This window comes from Narcine bancroftii, chromosome 1 (assembly GCF_036971445.1).
Source record: "Narcine bancroftii isolate sNarBan1 chromosome 1, sNarBan1.hap1, whole genome shotgun sequence".
Taxonomy (NCBI): domain Eukaryota; kingdom Metazoa; phylum Chordata; class Chondrichthyes; order Torpediniformes; family Narcinidae; genus Narcine; species Narcine bancroftii.
The window spans coordinates 431,828,371-431,846,271 of NC_091469.1; the positions used below are offsets into that span (position 1 = coordinate 431,828,371).

At 39.7% G+C, this 17,901-nt stretch overlaps 1 protein-coding gene across 10 annotated transcripts in view; it reads left to right on the forward strand.

The window, feature by feature from the left end:
* The window catches only part of LOC138751657 (triple functional domain protein), a 470,729-nt gene that overhangs the window by 299,928 nt on the left and 152,900 nt on the right, over positions 1-17,901 (forward strand). For all 10 annotated transcript variants that reach the window (XR_011350109.1, XM_069914229.1, XM_069914228.1 and 7 more), the window contains 5 exons: positions 790-901; positions 1,276-1,466; positions 4,047-4,148; positions 5,422-5,561; positions 6,363-6,462. Coding sequence is in view for 9 of the 10 variants with exons in the window: in XM_069914229.1 (XP_069770330.1) it covers positions 790-901; positions 1,276-1,466; positions 4,047-4,148; positions 5,422-5,561; positions 6,363-6,462 (645 nt within the window). In the remaining variant the exon portion in view is untranslated. The remainder of the gene's footprint in view (positions 1-789; positions 902-1,275; positions 1,467-4,046; positions 4,149-5,421; positions 5,562-6,362; positions 6,463-17,901) is intronic.

Genomic DNA, 17,901 nt, shown 5'->3' on the forward strand with positions numbered 1-17,901 from the left:
TTGGCAAAAAAAAAGGAAAATAAATAAATATTGCTCAATGAATTAGAATAAATACAAGTGTAAAATTGTAAAAGTAAATGTTCTCTGAAGTAAAACATAAACCTTTGGTGAAGCTGGGAACAAATATTCAGCCAGTGGAGTGCCTTGGCCATGCTTTGCTCGTAGCAGCTGTTTGAATAAACCAGGATGAAGAGCTGGTTGATGCTGTTCGCCATTGGGTTGACTCTTACAATGTTTCCTTATCCCTGTTTAGTAAAAAGTCTTTATCTTTATTAGTATATTATTAAGTATTAGTTAAGCTTTATCTATAAACTTGGGAGAGGAGGAGTTAATTATGGTTAGCGTAGCGGTTCTCGCAGCGGTTAGCACAACGTTGTTACATGGCTGGCAATCGGGCTTCGAATTTAAATTTACATTTTGTAAATTATGGGAATTATCTGATTAAAGTACACTTCACATAATTAAGGACTACAATGCTGATTTGTTTCAAATTACTTTATATTTTGCACTGCTGTTGCTTTTAAACTGTTTACTCTCAATGCTGATGTGTTAGTTTGGCATTGTAAGAGTGAATCTCAAGCAACTGGATAATTCGCTTATCCAGCATCTACCAATCCCCGTAGTTGCTGGATTACAGAGGGTTTACAGTATATAGATTCAAAAATCAATGGATTTACAAATTCATATAATTTGAAATAATAAGATCTTTTAGAATGCCCTTTTCTTAACTTTATAAAGGCTTATCAGTGGCAATAAACATATATTTTCCATGGATTTGTTAACTTTCAGGAACTGCTGACATGTTGTGAAGAAGGAAAGGGAGAAATTAAAGATGGCTTAGAGGTGATGCTGAGTGTGCCAAAACGAGCCAATGATGCCATGCATCTCAGCATGCTGGAAGGTGTGTATGTAGAACTGAATGCAAAGGATATAATTCTTCAGAAATAATCATGTTTACCATCTTCATACCTCAAAGTAAAAATTGAATTGTGTGAGTCTTAACCATCCCATATTTATCAAGATTTCATGTAGTCCCTGCTCGATAGATAGATTTCAGATCTATTTCTTGCCAATTAAATGATTAAAGACAGACAGCTTTGTCACTAAAGACGCGTGGCAATGACAATGCTGAATATATTTCATACACGCAATTTTGAACTGAAATAATACCTTATTTGTTTTGAATATTTTCACCAAAAAAACAATCAGCAAGTTCAGAATGTGAAAGAATGAATTGATTGGACCTTTAACAAAATTGAATTATGTTGTACTCAGGTTTTGATGAGAATCTGGAATCCCAGGGAGAACTAATCCTCCAAGAATCTTTCCAAGTGTGGGATCCAAAATCTTTGATCCGCAAAGGCCGAGAGAGGCACCTCTTCTTGTTTGAAATGTCACTTGTCTTCAGCAAAGAAATCAAAGATTCTAATGGCAGGAGTAAATATATCTACAAACATAAGTTGCTTGTAAGTACTATAAACAGATTCTGAAATAATGGTGCTGCAGAAATGAAAATGAAAATTCAGTCTTGTGGATTAGGAAAGCACTGAATTGGAATGAATCAAGTGAAATGGAGACACATGACTTTGGAATTTGGTTTCATTAATTTGTAATTCTTGATGAATCAACAGCGCATTTTCAATATTTTTATTGTGATGGAACTGCTTCATTTTAAATGTTCCATATCAATTACAAGTAGGATTCTTGTACCTGGATCATGAATGTAAGTGACCTTGAAGTTGTCAAACATTAAGCGATAGTATAAGCTAAATGCAACCTCATGACTTAAATTGTTTTTACAACAGTAAATATCTAATATTAATTTTAAAATATCGTCTGGTGCTTTGCAGAAATTGAATCGCTCAATATTTGACCACTAAACCACCTAAGGCAGTACTTGGTGGAAAGTTAAAAGAAGTAAATTTCGAATGGCAACTTGAAGGGGAGGGAGAAAGCAAAGTGAGATAACAAGGGAATTCCAGGAGTGGCAATTAAGAAGCAGTTAAAATCAGATTATTGTATGTGTGCTTTTATCTTTTTTTAAATTATCTTCTTGCTTTTCATGTATTTAATAAGCATCTTAGGATTTTTTTGAGTGCTTTTCCATCTTGATCATTGTTTCTTCAATTTCCTTTTCATGTCATTTCAAATTTTTTTATTCTCTCGTACACTTGCTGCTATGAGAACATGTAATATCCAACATAACTTCCTTTTTTCGACTCATCATATCCTCTTAACTATCTGTTAATGATGAAGTTCTAGAGTTGGCAGTAATGTTTTTTGTTTTTGGGAGTATGTTTAACATGAACTTAATTCCTTAAATGCTCTGAGATTTATTCTCAAGTAATACTCCTTGGTCTCTTGTGCTAAATTACTTCTCAATCTGGAAAATTAGTCTTATTACTATTTTATCTTTTGTAGCCATGTGCTATTCAAAGTAAAGACACACGAGTGTAGTCAGGTATAGCTCTGATTTATTGGGGCTAAAGAACAACTTTTATATCATTTGTATTCCCATTTGCCAACTTCAACAAGAAGTTTGCCCACATTTGTTGACATCACTGCCTGCATAACAATAGCGGGTTTCCCGCGCGCAGGTACATTCTTTCATGATAATAACTTCTTCCCACAGGCTGTCCCTATCTGTTGGCTGTGCAGCGGGGCCAGCATCATGTTGGGGATGCTGGCCCCTACGCTGCCTTAGTTGCTGGTTCGCTTGCTGAGGCCAGTGCTAGCTTCTGTTTGCACTTGCCACCCAGAACGCCAGCCCGATTGCTGCCGCGGCATGCCGCTACTTTGTCTTCTTTACAACTGTGCTAAATCTGAATTGTAATAATTAGCTGGAAATGTTCTCTTACTGATGCTCATTATACTTTGAATCATGGAGCTGGACAGCATAAGAAAAAAAGCTTTTCAGCCCAACTTGTCCATGCCTATCTGGGTTAGTACCATATGCCTTTATAAACCTTTCCAATCCGTGTACTTCTTCAAATGTCTTTTCAAAGTCATAATTGAACCCACCATTTCCTCTGCAGCTCTTTCCATTTATACTTCATCCCCTCTGGTCCCTTTTAAATCTTTTACTTCTCACATTTTAGACTGTCTTTCCCTGGGGAAAAGACTCTGACTGTTGACCTTACCTATGCACCTCATGATTTTATATCACCTCTCAGCCTCGTACACTATAAGGGGAAAAAAATCCTAACCCATTCAATGTCTCTTCACAAGAAATGCAAGCATGCCAAACAACCTTCACCTCCTTCAGATCTGTGTTGTTCCTTTAAGGGAACTATGCACCTGTGCCTATCAAGCTAGCTCCCGTGTCCTGTGAGGTGTTGAGCTTCTTGTTAAAGTTGTACTTATCCAGGCAAGTACTGCATTTGGGTGAAGGCTACTTCATTATCTGAGGAGACAGACATGGTGCTTAACATTGCACAATCGTCAGAGAACATCCCTAATTCTGACCTTTTCCCTGAAGGAAAACCATTGATGAAGTAGCTGAAGATGGTTGGGCCAAGGACACTATCCTGAGGATCTCTTGCAGAGATGTCCTGTAGCTGAGAGGATAGTACAACTATCTTCCTTTGTGCGAGGTTTGATTCCAACCAGCGGAAGATTTTCCCTCTGATTCTCATTGATTCAGAGCTCCTTGATCCCATTGCTTGATCAAATGCTGCCTTGATGTCTAAGGCAGTTATTCACCTCTGCTCTTTTGTCTACATTTGGACCGAGGCTGTAATGGTTAGGAGCTGAGCGAATTTGGCAAAACTAAATCTGAGCTTCTATGAGAAGGATGTTACTAAGCAACAGCCCACTCACCAACTGTTTCCCAAACTTTCATTGATTTTCTGCTTTCTATTTCTAGTTCCATTTCCTTCTCAATCTGTGCTCAGCTTTTTATTTGTAATATTTCATTCATTATTATTGTTAAAGCCAAAAGCACTCCAGAAAATAAAACAGAGTAATATAAACATTTATCTGCAATGGATTCATCATCAGTTGGAAGGTAATAGAGAACTGAACTAACCTTTTCTTGTTTTGCATAGACCTCAGAACTTGGTGTCACAGAACATGTTGAAGGAGATCAGTGCAAGTTTGCATTATGGATTGGGCGGACTCCAACCTCAGACAATAAAATTGTTCTTAAGGTATTTCTGATTTTTTTTTTACAAGAATTTAAGAGTTTTGTGATAAATGTCCAATGCCAATTCTATTCTTGCTGAGTTTAGTTGAGATGTAGCAATCCATATTCCATCACTTTCCAATGTTCTCTGTAAAAACTATAGTCAATCAAGATTAAGACTCCTTCCATACAGCAAGTGAATGAATTTTATTAAAAGCTGTATCATTATTTTGTAGACTAATTGATAATTGTTCATTATGAGAAAGAAGCCCCCTATTGTCTCAGTAATTCCCTTTTGAACTAAGTTACTATAATAATTTGCTATAAAATATTTTAAAAATTTAATATTAGGGCTGCACGTTAGTGTAGTAATTAACGCAATGCTATAAAAGTGCCAGCAACCTGAGTTTGAATCTGGCGCTGTCTGGAGGGAGTTTGTATGTTTTCTCCGTGTCTGGGTTTTCTCCAGGCGCTTCCCTCCGTCCTCCAAAAACATATAGGGTTTGTATGTTAATTGGTGTATTTGGGTGTCACAAGCTCTTGGGAAGGAAGGGCCTGTTACTGTGCTGTTTCTCTACATTTAAAATGTTTCAATTTAAAACATTTTAAATACAATTCTTCAGTATATACATACAGTTCCTTTCCTTCAAACAACTTTTCCACATTCCTCTGACCACAAGCTACTGCAGTGTAGTCTACAAGATAATATTACATTACAACATAAATATTAAAGATTACAGTAGAAGTATAAAAATCCAGATGCCAAAAATTCTGACCACTCAAGAATTTGGACTTTTCGACAGTTCTCAAATTTTTTTTTAAATTTAGCGGACTTTAGTGTTCTTTTGTGCATGCGTACGTGCCACAGATGCACAGCAGCATTTTTCTTTTTCTTTAAAATTATTTGTTTTTATAAATGTAGCATACTGTATTTCCTAATTAATCAAATATAAAAATGTACTTGTTCCTCTCTTCTTTATTCCTCCTTAAATTTGAATTTTAAAAGTGCTGCCTGAGGATTCATAAAATCCAAAAATCCAGACCGATCCAATCCTTGAGGAGTCCAGGTTTTTGGACTTCGACTATATATATTTCCCCACTGCATTTTATTATCCTCTAATGTTTGTTTAATTATGTTTGTAAAGTTTAAATTTGAAATTTTGTGGGAAGAGTCCCTTTACATGTTAAGTGTACTGAAATAATTTTTAAATAAAAACTGATTTAAACATTTGTTTCTCAGTTCACACAATTACACTTGACAAAAGAAACCTTTCTTATGTTTATTTTTCATGATAAAGGCATCGAGCATTGAAAATAAACAAGATTGGATAAAACACATTCGAGAAGTTATACAGGAAAGGACAATTCATCTTAAAGGTGCACTGAAAGAAGCGATCCATCTGCCCAAGCCTGCATCTCATAAGCATAAAGGAAGGAGGTGAGTGATTATAAACTGCTGCTTCTCTCCTTGACATGATAATTATTGCATACATTATGGTGATAATCCAAGATGATATCCATATTTAATGGGCATTTTCCAGCAATCAAATCATTCTTTTAAAATCATGACTGGAACATTTTTATTCTTTCAGACGTATTTGTAACTTGCCAGATTATTTCTGAACAATGTGAAATTCATGTTCATAATGTTTATTAATTTCGTAAACTTAGCCTTGTCCAAAAATATCCTGCCTGCCCACTAACTTGCAGCAAGTTCCTATCATCAGCCCTTCACTGTCAGATCTGAATTAGTGACCAATCTAACAATGGTTCAATTTTAGTATTCTCACCCACCTTTTCGAATCGCTCCATAGTTTCACTTTTTAGAATCTGTAACTTCTTAGCATCCAGATCTCCAACTCATGCAAAACTGGTATTATTCAATCATCAGCTTATTCCTTCCAAGGAAATAAGCACTGTATTGCCTTTATTTGAGGAGAAAAATACCACTTACTTTCAGTTTGAAGTTTGTTCAGGCATTCTCAGGGTCAAGAGAAACCAAATACAAACTTGCTAATGGGATTTCTCATCAACTGAAAAGAGTGAATAAGTCAATTTTGCATCAAATGTGATTATAAACATATGCTTTTCTAGGGAGGAAAGAGTGAATTTTTGTGATCAAGCTTAAATAAACATTAAAAAAAGTACCTTTGATGGAAGAATTATAATAATTAGGTACCATATCTGTTAAAATTTCCCTGAAGTGCTAAATGTGATGGGATCTTTCTTGTTTTTTCAGAGATGGAGAAGAACTAGACAGTCAGGGAGATGCAAGCAGTCAACCTGACACAATCTCCATTGCATCACGGACCTCACAGAATACTTTGGACAGTGATAAGGTAAGAAACGCTGTGATGTTCAATGTGATACTCCAGAAATAGTACTCTTAACAATTAAACATTCAATTTTTAACCAATGGGTTGTGTATTTCTATTTTTTCTGAAAGTGGAGGTCAATGGCATCTTCCACTTAAATTTGTGATCTGAAATTAAAATATCATTTACTAATTTATTCTTCGGTTTTCCTTTCAAAAAGCCCACAATTACTTTTGGAAAAATTAATGTAAATATGTCCACTTGTGTGCTGCAAAAAGAAAACAAAGCCTAACACCTTTGTATTATTGAGAAAAGTTTAGTTTATTTATATAGCATATTTAAAACAACTCATGTCGACCAAAGTGCTGTAAAGATTACAAATTACATACTACCTTAAGCAGCTATTTAAAGTCCAGTATAAAACAGGTAACCGAGGTTTAGAATTGTACATACAACATGGTAACAATCAACAATCACTTCATATTGCTTGCAAATAAAAATACAACTTCAACCTGGATTTTAAAAAGTTAAAGGAAGGGGCTGATTTGATGGATAGAGGAATATTGTTCCACAGTTTGGGGATTGCTATCATGAAGGCGCAATCTCCCCTCAGTGTGAGATTTGAGCACAGAACAACCTAGCGCCTTAAATTGGCTGATCTGAGGGATCTTGAAGTGAAGAGATTGGTGATGTAAGAGGGGGCTAGTCCATTGATGGCTTTGTCAACAAACTGGAGAACTTTAAAATCTCTCCTGATCCAAACTGGCAACCAGTTAAGGGAGGCGAGAATAGGGGGTAATGTCCCTTCTCTTGGCTCCTGTCAGGAGCCTTGCTGCCACATTCTGAATCGATTGTAGCCAGGATAATGATGACTGCCTAATTCCCATGTAAAGAGAGTTAGAGTAGTCTAAACAGGCAAAAATGAGGGTGTGAATAACTTTCTTGAAGTCTTTCAGTGACAGGAATGATTTGATTTTGGCAATATTGCAGAGCTGGAAAAAGCTAGCTTTTACTACTGCATTGACTTGTTTGGCAAACTTGAAGGTGAAATTGAATATCACTGCAAAGGATTTGACACGTGGTTTAATGAAGCTGGCTAAGTTGCCAATGATATTGGCAATAATTTTGGTGGAGTTGGGGAGTCCAAATAGAATGATCTCTGATTTGCCTTTGTTTAGCTGCAGGAAGTTTTGAGCCATCCAGCACTTTATGCCCTCCAGTCGATGAGGCTGGTTATCTTTGTTTGATCGTTGGACTTCAGGGGGAGATAGAGCTGGGTGTCATCAGCGTAGCAGTGGGAGGAGATGCTATGTTCTTGGATGATATGGCTGAGCAGAAGCATGTATAATGAGAAGAAAATGGGGACCAGAATAGACCCTTGTGGGACCCCACAGGAAAGGATAGCAGATGAGGTTGAAAATTTGCCCATGTTGACAGCGAAGGTCCTATCACTGAGTTCAGGATAGTACTGTCGACACCGATCCTGTTGCTGGAGGTGATCTATTAAAATAGAGTGATATGCAGTTTCGAATACTGCAGGAGAATGGTCCAGGAGAAATAGAATGGTGGAACTCCCTGAGTCAGTGGCGAGGAGCAGGTCATTGTGCTATGGTGGGCCTTATAACCTGACTGGAATTTTTCATATATGTTGTTTTGATGCAGGTAGGACAACAATTGGCTAAGAACAACTTTTTTGAGGACCATTGACAGGAATGATGGTTTAGAATCAGGTCTGTAATTTTTGGGTGTGGAGGGTTCTAGGTTGAGGTTTTTTTTCAGGAAGGACTGGATCACAGCATGCTTGAAACAAATTGGAACTGTCCCAGTGGCTAAGGAACTATTAATAATAGAGAATACTAGGACCCGCTGCATCAAAAACATCCCTCAGGAGAGGAGTGGGGATAATGTGGAGGGGGCAGGTTGTCGGCTTCATAGCGAACACAAACTTTCTAAGGGTGGATAGTGTGATTGGGCTAAAACAGTCTAGGTTGGATGAACAGTGGTACAGTGAGATTGCGGGTGGAGGGGGGAATGTTGGTCCTTATATTCTCGACTTTGTTTAAGAAGAATTTTTAAAATTCTTCTCTTTTTGTAATGGAAGCATCAGAGTTGGTGTTAGGTGCAAGACTATTGATTGAGTTGATGGTATTGAACAAGACCTTGGGATTTTGGGAGTTGTTGGAAATTAGGTTGGCAAAGTATTTTGTTCTTTCGGCCTTTACTGTATCTTGGGATGTGTGAGGGTTGTTTTTCAGAATTTTGAGGGAAATTTGTAATTTGCTTCCACTTATGTTCGGTTATCCTGTACTCCCTCCTCTGGGCTTTGGTGATGTTATTGAACCAAACTGCAGTCTTGAGCTTAAGTTTTTTTCTCCTTGAGTGGGGCTACAGTATTTCAGAATAGAAGAACAAGTGGTATTAAATAGGGACAAAAGTTCTCTGTGTTGAGGTGAGAAGAGGACATCCCATGGTGGTAGAACTTGGGGAAGCTTTAAAGGCCTCTGAGAACCTATTCATGGTTTGTGAGTTAATCTAGTGAGAGTAGCAAATAGGAAGACTAGGTTTGTTTGGGGAGCGAGGCAGGGCTAGGTCAAAAGTGACTGCTGAGTGGTCTGACACACAGGTATCAATTAATACTGGGTTGTTAATAGATAAATTGGATGACAGGAGTATGTCGTTAGTGTGTCCTAGCTTATGAGTGGGTCCTGTTGGAAGCAGTTCCAAGTTAAAGAACTCAACTAGGTGCATGAATTCACTTACAAGAAGTTTGGTTGGACAGCACACCATGGATATTGAAATCATCAAGAATCAGAACTCGATCGAAGTTGGGAATGCTGTTTAAAAGGAAATCTGCAAACTGAGTGATAAAATCCTGATGTATTTTTGCTGGGTGATATACCAGAACGATTAAAAAGGAATTAACTGTGGAATTAGTTGGAATTCGAAGGAGGAGAAATAACCTGAATTCAACAAACAGCATTTGTATTGCTTTTTCAACACAACAGCTAAACCTCCACCCAGTCCTGAAGCTCTGGGTGTACTGGAGCAATCTCGCCAGTGTTTAACCAGGTTTCTGTCAATAGTAGGAAGTCCAATACTTGAGTGGTGAAGAAGTCATTAAAGATAAAAATCTTGTTTGATAACGTGGCGTTAACCAGAGCATTTTAGTTGGGATGATCTTGTGATTCAACAATGGACTCCATTTTAAGGAATGAAGATTTTGGAGGACTACTCCACCGCACTTTGCCAATGGCCTAACAGGGAACTTGTTGGGTGGTGATTTGGCTTTGGTGTTTGTCGTTGGGTTAATCTTTGGGAGAATGGTGTGCTGGTCTTGAGGAAGCATTGAAGGACGAGGTAGTGAGATCAGCCAGGTCTCCAATTGTAGTGCTGGGTAAAAACATGGACAAATCTCTTTAGCTCTCAAATATTGTTTACATCATAAAAGACTAAATTGTATCTTTTTGTTAATGTAAAACTCAAAAAATGTTTTTAATTCTGAATGTGATCTTATACCTTCAAAGTTGTTCGCATAGAAAAATACTGCTGAGAAGAAAATGAGAAAAAAAAACATTGATTAATCTTATTGGCTCATAAGAGAATAGTTAAATAATTAAAAGCCAAGCTTCTTGTTTGAATATGTGCCTTTTAGCTTTGTTTTTTGGATGGCAGTTCACAGTATAAGTGATAGGAAGTTCTGAACATGAGTGATTTGGAAAACAACTCAAAGATATAACCACTTGTTTGTATGGAGCTGAGCCTTGTTAGAGAGGATGTGACCAGGTCTTTTATTTGGTTGAGCAAGAATGAATTGTGATAATTGCAATAATTTGTTGTAGAGAGCAATATTAAATCATGTTTATGCATCTTGTCCAATAAATCACATTGTAGAATGCATTTGAACAGAATTAATGAAAATGTCCTGTAGTCAAGAGGCTTCCAGGCTGATTAAGGCCTTTATTTCATGTAGGAACTCGTACTTGGATTAATCCTGGCAGGACTATTTTTCTAGAAAGAAATTTACCTCAAAAGCAGCAGTGGAAATCTATTTTCAAACCAAGTGTTACTAATGTGTCTAATGTAACTCAGCAGCTCAAACAGTCCTTTCTATAGCAAAGATAAAGATACATAATTGACTTTCAGACTTGAGACCTTCATCAGGTATGGAAAAATGTCAGCAGGCACTCAAATAAAAAGGTGTGGAGGAAGGTGCATGGTTGCAAAGACAGGAGGTAATAGGTGGAGAAGGGAGGGAGGGCACAGCAGCAAGCAGGAGGAGGCGGGATGGCTAGGTGAATAGAGAGGGAAGAGGGTGGAGAGCTAGAGGAAAAGAAGATGGGCATGGTAAGGGGGGTGGAAAAAGAGATCAAGTTATCAGAAACCAGAGAAGTTGATGTTAATGCCATCTGTCTGGAGAGTGCACAAACAGAAAATCAGGTGAAGTTCCTCCAATTTATGGGTGATCTGGGTGGGATAGCATGAGGCCATGGGCAGACTTGTGAGTATGGGAGTGGAACGAAGAATAAAATGGTTGACTACTGGGAGGTCCCTGTCATTGGTGCAGACAAAGGTGCTCAGTGAAGCGATCTCCAAGTTTGTCCCCAGTCTATCCGATGCAGAGAAGGCCACAAAGGGAGCATTAGATGAAGTAAATCAATCCTGCGGATACACAAGTGAAGTGTTGCTTCACTTGAAAGGATTGTTTGTAGCCCCGAACTGTGGTGAGGGTGGAGCCTCACAAGTGTGTGGCCACAGGGAAGGTGGGAAGGGGGTTAGTTGGGAGGGAATGGGTGGGCCATTGACAGAGAGGCAGAAGTGCACAAGGGAGTCACAGAGGGAGCAGTATGGAAGACAGAGAGGGGAAGATGTGTTTGGTTGTGGGATTCTTTTGTAAGGTCTAAAATTTCCAGAGGAATTCCTGCGCTATCCGTAAGGAGTTTGTACATTCTCCCTGTTTCTGCGTGGGTTTTCCCTTGGAAAACTCCCACATTTCAAAATGTATTGGGATGTGGGTTAATTGAGTGTAAATTGGGCAGCATGGACTCGGCCAAAATGGCTTATTAGCATTGTTACGGGTTATATTATATTTTATATTATATATAAAAATGTCTTTGAAAGAGATAGATTGTGGGGGGTTTAGTGTAGGTCTCTTCACAAACAAACACTTACAAAACACATCTCATTTAAAATGCAAGAGCTTTGCTGAAAGAGAGACTTCATGTCCACAGTGACTTTACAGAAACTTTGAAGAATGCCTGTGGAGATGTCACAGGTGGGTGTTAATTGAACTGATGCTGTGGAGTAAATGGACTATTATCTTTAAAACAACAGATGCCCAGGCAAAAACTGATTCTGGTGCCGGGAATCTCTCTGGTTGCAGAGGGGTCATGTGCTTTTGCAAGCAGAGAGAGAGAGAAGACCAAACACGCTTTCTCTAAAAGGGAGAGAGAGAGAGAGAGAGAGAGAGTTCTGCAGTGGCTTTTAGAGGCTGCAACTTTGCAAGCTGGAAGCTTGTTAAAACCCCATTTTGAAAATAGGTTGTGTGTGGAGTTCAGCCTGCTGAAAAAAAACCCTTAGAGTGTTTGTCCTGAAATAAGGGAAACAAGAGGAACTCTGTGGTGACCTGGTAGAAGAGGTTATCATTTGGAAAACCCATGATGGGCCAAGTTTCTTCGGCAAGACACTGAAGCAGCTAATTGGAACGGATCAGTTGAGGATGTCCAACGAGCAACAAATCTCTCTCTGAAACCAACTAGAACCTTCATTTACCTTTCAAGCACTAAGGCCTGGTGAAACTTCACAAATGTTAAATTCTGTGCACAGTATAAGAATTGCCTGTTACCAATGAACTTGGAGGAGTGAGAAGTGAGATTGGACTGTGAATCAAAGAACTTACCTGAGCATATACACAATACATACACGTACGATTAGAGTTAGAAGGGGGTTAAGTTAGGTCAAGTTAAGATATTAATAATAAGTTAAAGTTTGATCCTGTTTTTATGTTTAAAGAAAATTAAAAGCAACTTTTGTTTAAGTAACCATTCTTCTTGGTGAATTTCTATTGCTGCTGGGTTTGGGGGTCCTCTGGACTCGTTACACCGTGCTGTATGTCTAAATTTAAAAAATAATATGTTGGATGTGTTGATAGGTAAGGACAAGAGATATTCTGTGTGTTTGTTGTATCTATGGGCAGATGGAGCCAGGGCAGATGAGTGGGAAATGGAGGAGATGTGGGTGAAGGCTGAGTTGATGGTGGTGTAGGGGAAGTCATGTTTGTGGAAGAAGGCAGAAATTTCAGATGTTCTGGACTGGAAGACACATCTTGGGAACAAATGTAGTGGAGACGGAGAAATTGTGAGAAGGGGATAGAATCCTTGCAGGGCACAGGGTGTGAGGAAGTTAGTCGAGGTAGTTGTGGGAGTTGGTGGGTTTGTAATATATGTTGGTGGAAAGCTTGTCTCCTCAGATGGAGACAGAGAGATCCAGGAAGGGGAGAATGTTGTCACAAATGGACCAGGTGAGTTTGAAACCAGGGTGGAAGTTGGCAGCAAAGTAAATGATGCTGAAGAGCTCATCAAGGGTGCATGAAGCTGCTGATATAGTCATCAATATAAAGGAGGAAGAGTTGAGGGGTCTTGCCTGTGTAGGCCTGCAGCATAGATTGCTCTACAAAGCCCACAAACAGGTAGGTGTAGCTGGGACCCATGCTGGTACCCATGGCTACTCCTTTGATTTGAAGAAACAAGATGAGTTAAAGGAGAAATTATTTAGAATGAGGACAAGTTCTGCCAGGCGGAGGAGGGTGGTGGTTGAGGATAACTGGTTGGGTCTGGTCCAGAACAAATGGGGGATGGAGGTATAAAAGAAATGGACATGCATCGTAAAAATGAGATGGTCCAGTTTGGGGGATCCAAAGTCATTGAAGATATGGAGGGCATATAATGTATTGCGGATGTAGATGGGGAGGGATTGGACCAAGATAGAAAAGAAATGGTGGAGAAACTCAACAGATCAAACAGTGTACTTTGTATGACAAAGATAAAGATGCATTACCAACATTTCAAACTTGAGTCCTAACAAATGTTAGGTGGTCAATAGAGGGAAGGCAAAAATGTAGGCAAGTGCCTGAATAAAATGGTGGTGGGGAGGAGCACAGGCCCACAGACAAGAGGTAATAGGTTGAGGGAGGGATAGCACAAGAGAAAACAGAGGGGTGGGGAGATCACTCTTTGAATGGAGAGGGAAGGGGGTAGAGAGCTAGGGTAAAGGAGACAAAGGGAATTCCCTTCTCTGTCCCTCTGTCTCCATCCGTTTGGAGAGTGCCCTGACAGAATATGAAGTGTTGCTCCTCTAATTTACGGGTGGCCCCAGTTTGGCAGTGCATGAGCCATGAACAAACAAGACATTGGGGGAGTATGGTGCATAATTGAAATGGTTAGCCACTGGGAGATTTGTGTGGGCAGAGTGAAGGAGCTCATAGAATCAATCTTCCAGTCTTTCCGATGTAGAGAAGGCCACAACAGGAACATGGGATGCAGTAAATGGCTCCAGCAGATTCACAAAAGTGAAGTGTTGCTTCACTTGGAAGGACTGTTTGAAGCCCTGAACAGTGGTGAGGGAAGAGGTATTGGGGTAAGTGCGGCTCTTCCTGCAGTCACAGTGGAAAGAGCCAAGAGGGCAATTAGTGGGAAGGGATATCGATGAGGGGGTCACGGATGGAGTGGTCCCTACAGAAGGCGAAGAAGGGAGGAGATGTGTCTGGTGATGGGATCATGTTGAAGGTGATGGAATTTTGGCAGTTGGATGAGAAGCTGGTGGGGTGGGAGGTGAAGACAAGGGGAATCCTGTTCTTTTTGCATCTACAGGCAGAGTGGTCCAGAGCAGATGTGCTAGAAATGGAGGAGATGTGGGTACATTTCTAAAATTGACCGCCTCAGTTTTCACTGTGAACATCCACTCTCTCTTCACCTTCATCCCCCATACAGTAAGTCTTAATACCCAATGTTTCCTTCTTAACAATAGACCAAACCAGTCCCCCTCCACCACAGCCTCCTCCACCTGGAAGAACTTGTTCTCACCCTCAATAACTTCTCCTTTGACTTGTCCCACTTTCTCAAAGTCAAAGGAGTGGGCATGGATATCTGCATGGGTTCCAGCTATGCCTGTCTTTTTGTTGGGAAGTGGAACAATCCATGCTGCAAGCCTACACAGGCAAGGCCCCCTCAACTCTTCCTCCCCTACATTGACAACGGCATTAGTGCTGCCTCATGCACCCATGATGAGCTTGTTAATTTTATTCTCTTTGCTGCTGACTTTCACCCTGACCTCAAATTCACTTGCTCCATCTCCAGTGGCACTCTCCCCTTTCTTGATCTCTTTGTCTCCACCTTGGAAACATCCATTTCAGGGAATCTGGATAGCTTGGAGTTTGTCAAATGTGTACAGGAAAGTTTTCTAAATCAATATGTAAAGGTACCAACAAGAGAGGATGCAATATTTGATCTCTGATTAGGGAACCAGACAGGTCAAGTGGCAGAAGTATGTTTAGGTAAGCATTTTGGGTCCAATGACCTTAATGTCATTAATTTCAAGTTACTTGTGTAACTTAAAAGCTCTGGTCCTTGAGTTGAGGTTCTAAATTGGAGAAAGGCCAATTTTCTGGAAATAAGAAAGGATCTCAGAAGAGTCGATTGGAATGAGCTGTTTTCTGGCAAGGATATGTCTTGTGGGGTTTTAGGAGGGATGGGGTTGGGGGGAGATTAAATGCAATGCATTATATGTATGAGTAATATTTGATGTATGCATTATAATTTTGTAATTGACTGCATTGTGGGTGAAAACTTTAAAAATATAATATTTTAAAAAAGGATGTGTCTGGCAAGTGGAAGGCATTCAAAGGCAAGATTTTGAGGATGCAGAGATTGCTTGTTCACACCAGGATTAAAGGCAAAATTAGCAGGCCTAGGAAATGTTGGTTTTAAAGGGATATTGGTGATATGATTAAGAAGAGAGAGATAGGTGTATAACTGGTATATGCAACAAGGAGTAAGTGAGCTATTTACAGAGTATAGAAAATGTAAGAAAATAATAAAGAAGGAAATCAGGAAGGCAAAAAGAAGACTTGAGGGGGCTTTGGCAGATAATGTGAAGGTAAATCTGAAGGGTTTCTACAAGTATATTAAGAGTAAGAGGATACCAAGGGACAAAATTGGTCTCCTTAAGTATCAGGATGGTCAGCTATGTGTGGAGCCTCAAGAAATGGGGAGATCTTAAAACAGTTTTATTTTTGCATCAATATTTATTCAGGAAACTGGCATAGTGTGTACAGATGGAAGAGAAACAAATAGAAATGTCATAAAACCTACGGAGATTAAGGAGGAGGAGGTGATTGCTGCCTTACAGCAAATAAAGGTAGACAAATCACCTGGGCTGGATATGATATTCCCTTGGACCTTAACAGAGACAAGTGTTGAAAATGCAGGGCCCTGACGGATATATTCAAAATGTCCTTGGCCACAGGAGATGTGCCGGAGGATTGGAGAGTAGCTCCTATTGTCCTGCTATTTAAGAAAGGCTCCAAAAGTAAACCAGGTAACCATAGACCAGTAAGCCTGACATCAGAAGTAGGTAAATCATTGGAAGAAGTTCTGAGAGATAGGATATATAGATATTTGGACAGCCATGAGCTGATTAAGAACAGTGAGCTTGGCTTTTTATGAGTGATAGGTCGTGTTTAACAAATCTTGTAGAGTTTTTCGAGGAAGGTACCAAGAATGTAGATGAAGGAAAGGCTCTGGATGTTGTCTATATGGACTTTAATAAGTCCTTCAGCAAGGTCCCACATGGGAGGTTAGTTCAGAAGGTTAAGGCACTAGATGATTGTAAACTGGTTTTGAATTGGCTGTGTGGGAGATAACAGAGTGGTAGTAGATGGTTGCTTCTCAAACTGGAGGCCTGTGACAAGTGGTGTGCCTCAGGGATCTGTGTTGGAACCATTGTTGTTTGTTGTCTATATCAGTGATCTGGATGATAATGTGGGAAATTTGATCAGCAAGTTTGCTCTTGACACAAATTAGGAGGCATAGTGGACAGTGAGGAAGACTTTCAAAGGTTACAATGGGAAAATGAGCCAGTAAATGGATGATAGAGTTTAATGCAGACAATTGTGAGGTATTCGATTTTGGAAGAACAAATCAAGAAAGGTCATACATTGTAAATGGTAGGGCATTGGGGAGTGCAGAGGAACAAAGAGACCTGGGGATACAGGTACATTGTTCCCTGAAGGTGGCATCACAGGTGGACAGGCTTGTAAAGAAATCTTTTGGCATCTTGGCCCTTATAAATCAAAGTATTGAGTATAGGAGTTGGGTCGTAATGTTGAAGTTATAGAAGACATGGGTGAGGCCAAGTTTGGAATATTGTGTGCAGTTCTGGTCGTCTAGCTACAGGAAGGATATCAACAAGATTGAAAGAGTGCAGAGAAGATTTACTTGGATGTTGCCATGTCTTCAGGAGTTGAGTTACAGGGAAGATTAAACAGTTTAGGACTTTATTTCTCGGAGTAAAGAAGAATAAGGGAGATTTGATAAAGGTTTACAAAATTTTGAGGGATATAGACAGTAAATGAGGGTAGACTCTTTCCACTGAGATTAAGGAGATAAATACGAGATGTCATGGCTTAAGGATGAAAGGGGAAAGGATTGGGGGAACCTCTTCACTCAGAGAGTGGTGGGAGTGTGGAATGAGGTGCCATCTGATGTGATGGGTGCAGACTCGATCTTGAGTATTAAGAATAAATTGGATAGATACAGGGATGGGAAAGGTCTGGAGGGTTATAGAATGGGAGCAGATTATAGGGACTAGCTGAACAATGGTCAGCACAGACTACAAGGGCAGAATGGCCTGTTTTCTGTGCTGTAATGTTCTATATTTTTAAACTTACAAAAGAAATTTTCTACAAACCTACCAACTCCCACGATTACCTCAACTACACTTCTTCACATCCATTTCCCTGTAAGGATTCTTTTCCTTTCTCTCAATTCCTCCATCTCCATTTCATCTTTCAAGATAAGGTCTTTCATTCCAGATCATCTGAGGTGTCCTCCTTCTTCAAAAAAACATGGCCTCTCCTCTACCACCATCAGTTCCACCTTTACTCACATCTCCTCCATTTCCTTCACATTTACTCTGGCCTGCTCTCTCCCTGTATGCAAAAAAAACAGGATTCCCCTTTGTCCTCATCTATCACCCCATTAGCTTCCGCATCCAGTATATTATCCTCCACAATTTCTGTCAGCTAAAACATGATCCCATCACCAGACTCATCTTCCACACTCTGCCTTCCAAAGGGCCCACTCCCTCTGTGACTCCCTTGTCCACTCATCCCTTCCCATTAAATCGCCTTTTTGGCACCTTTCACTGTGACCACAGAAAGTACCATGCTTGCGCCCACACCTCCTCCCT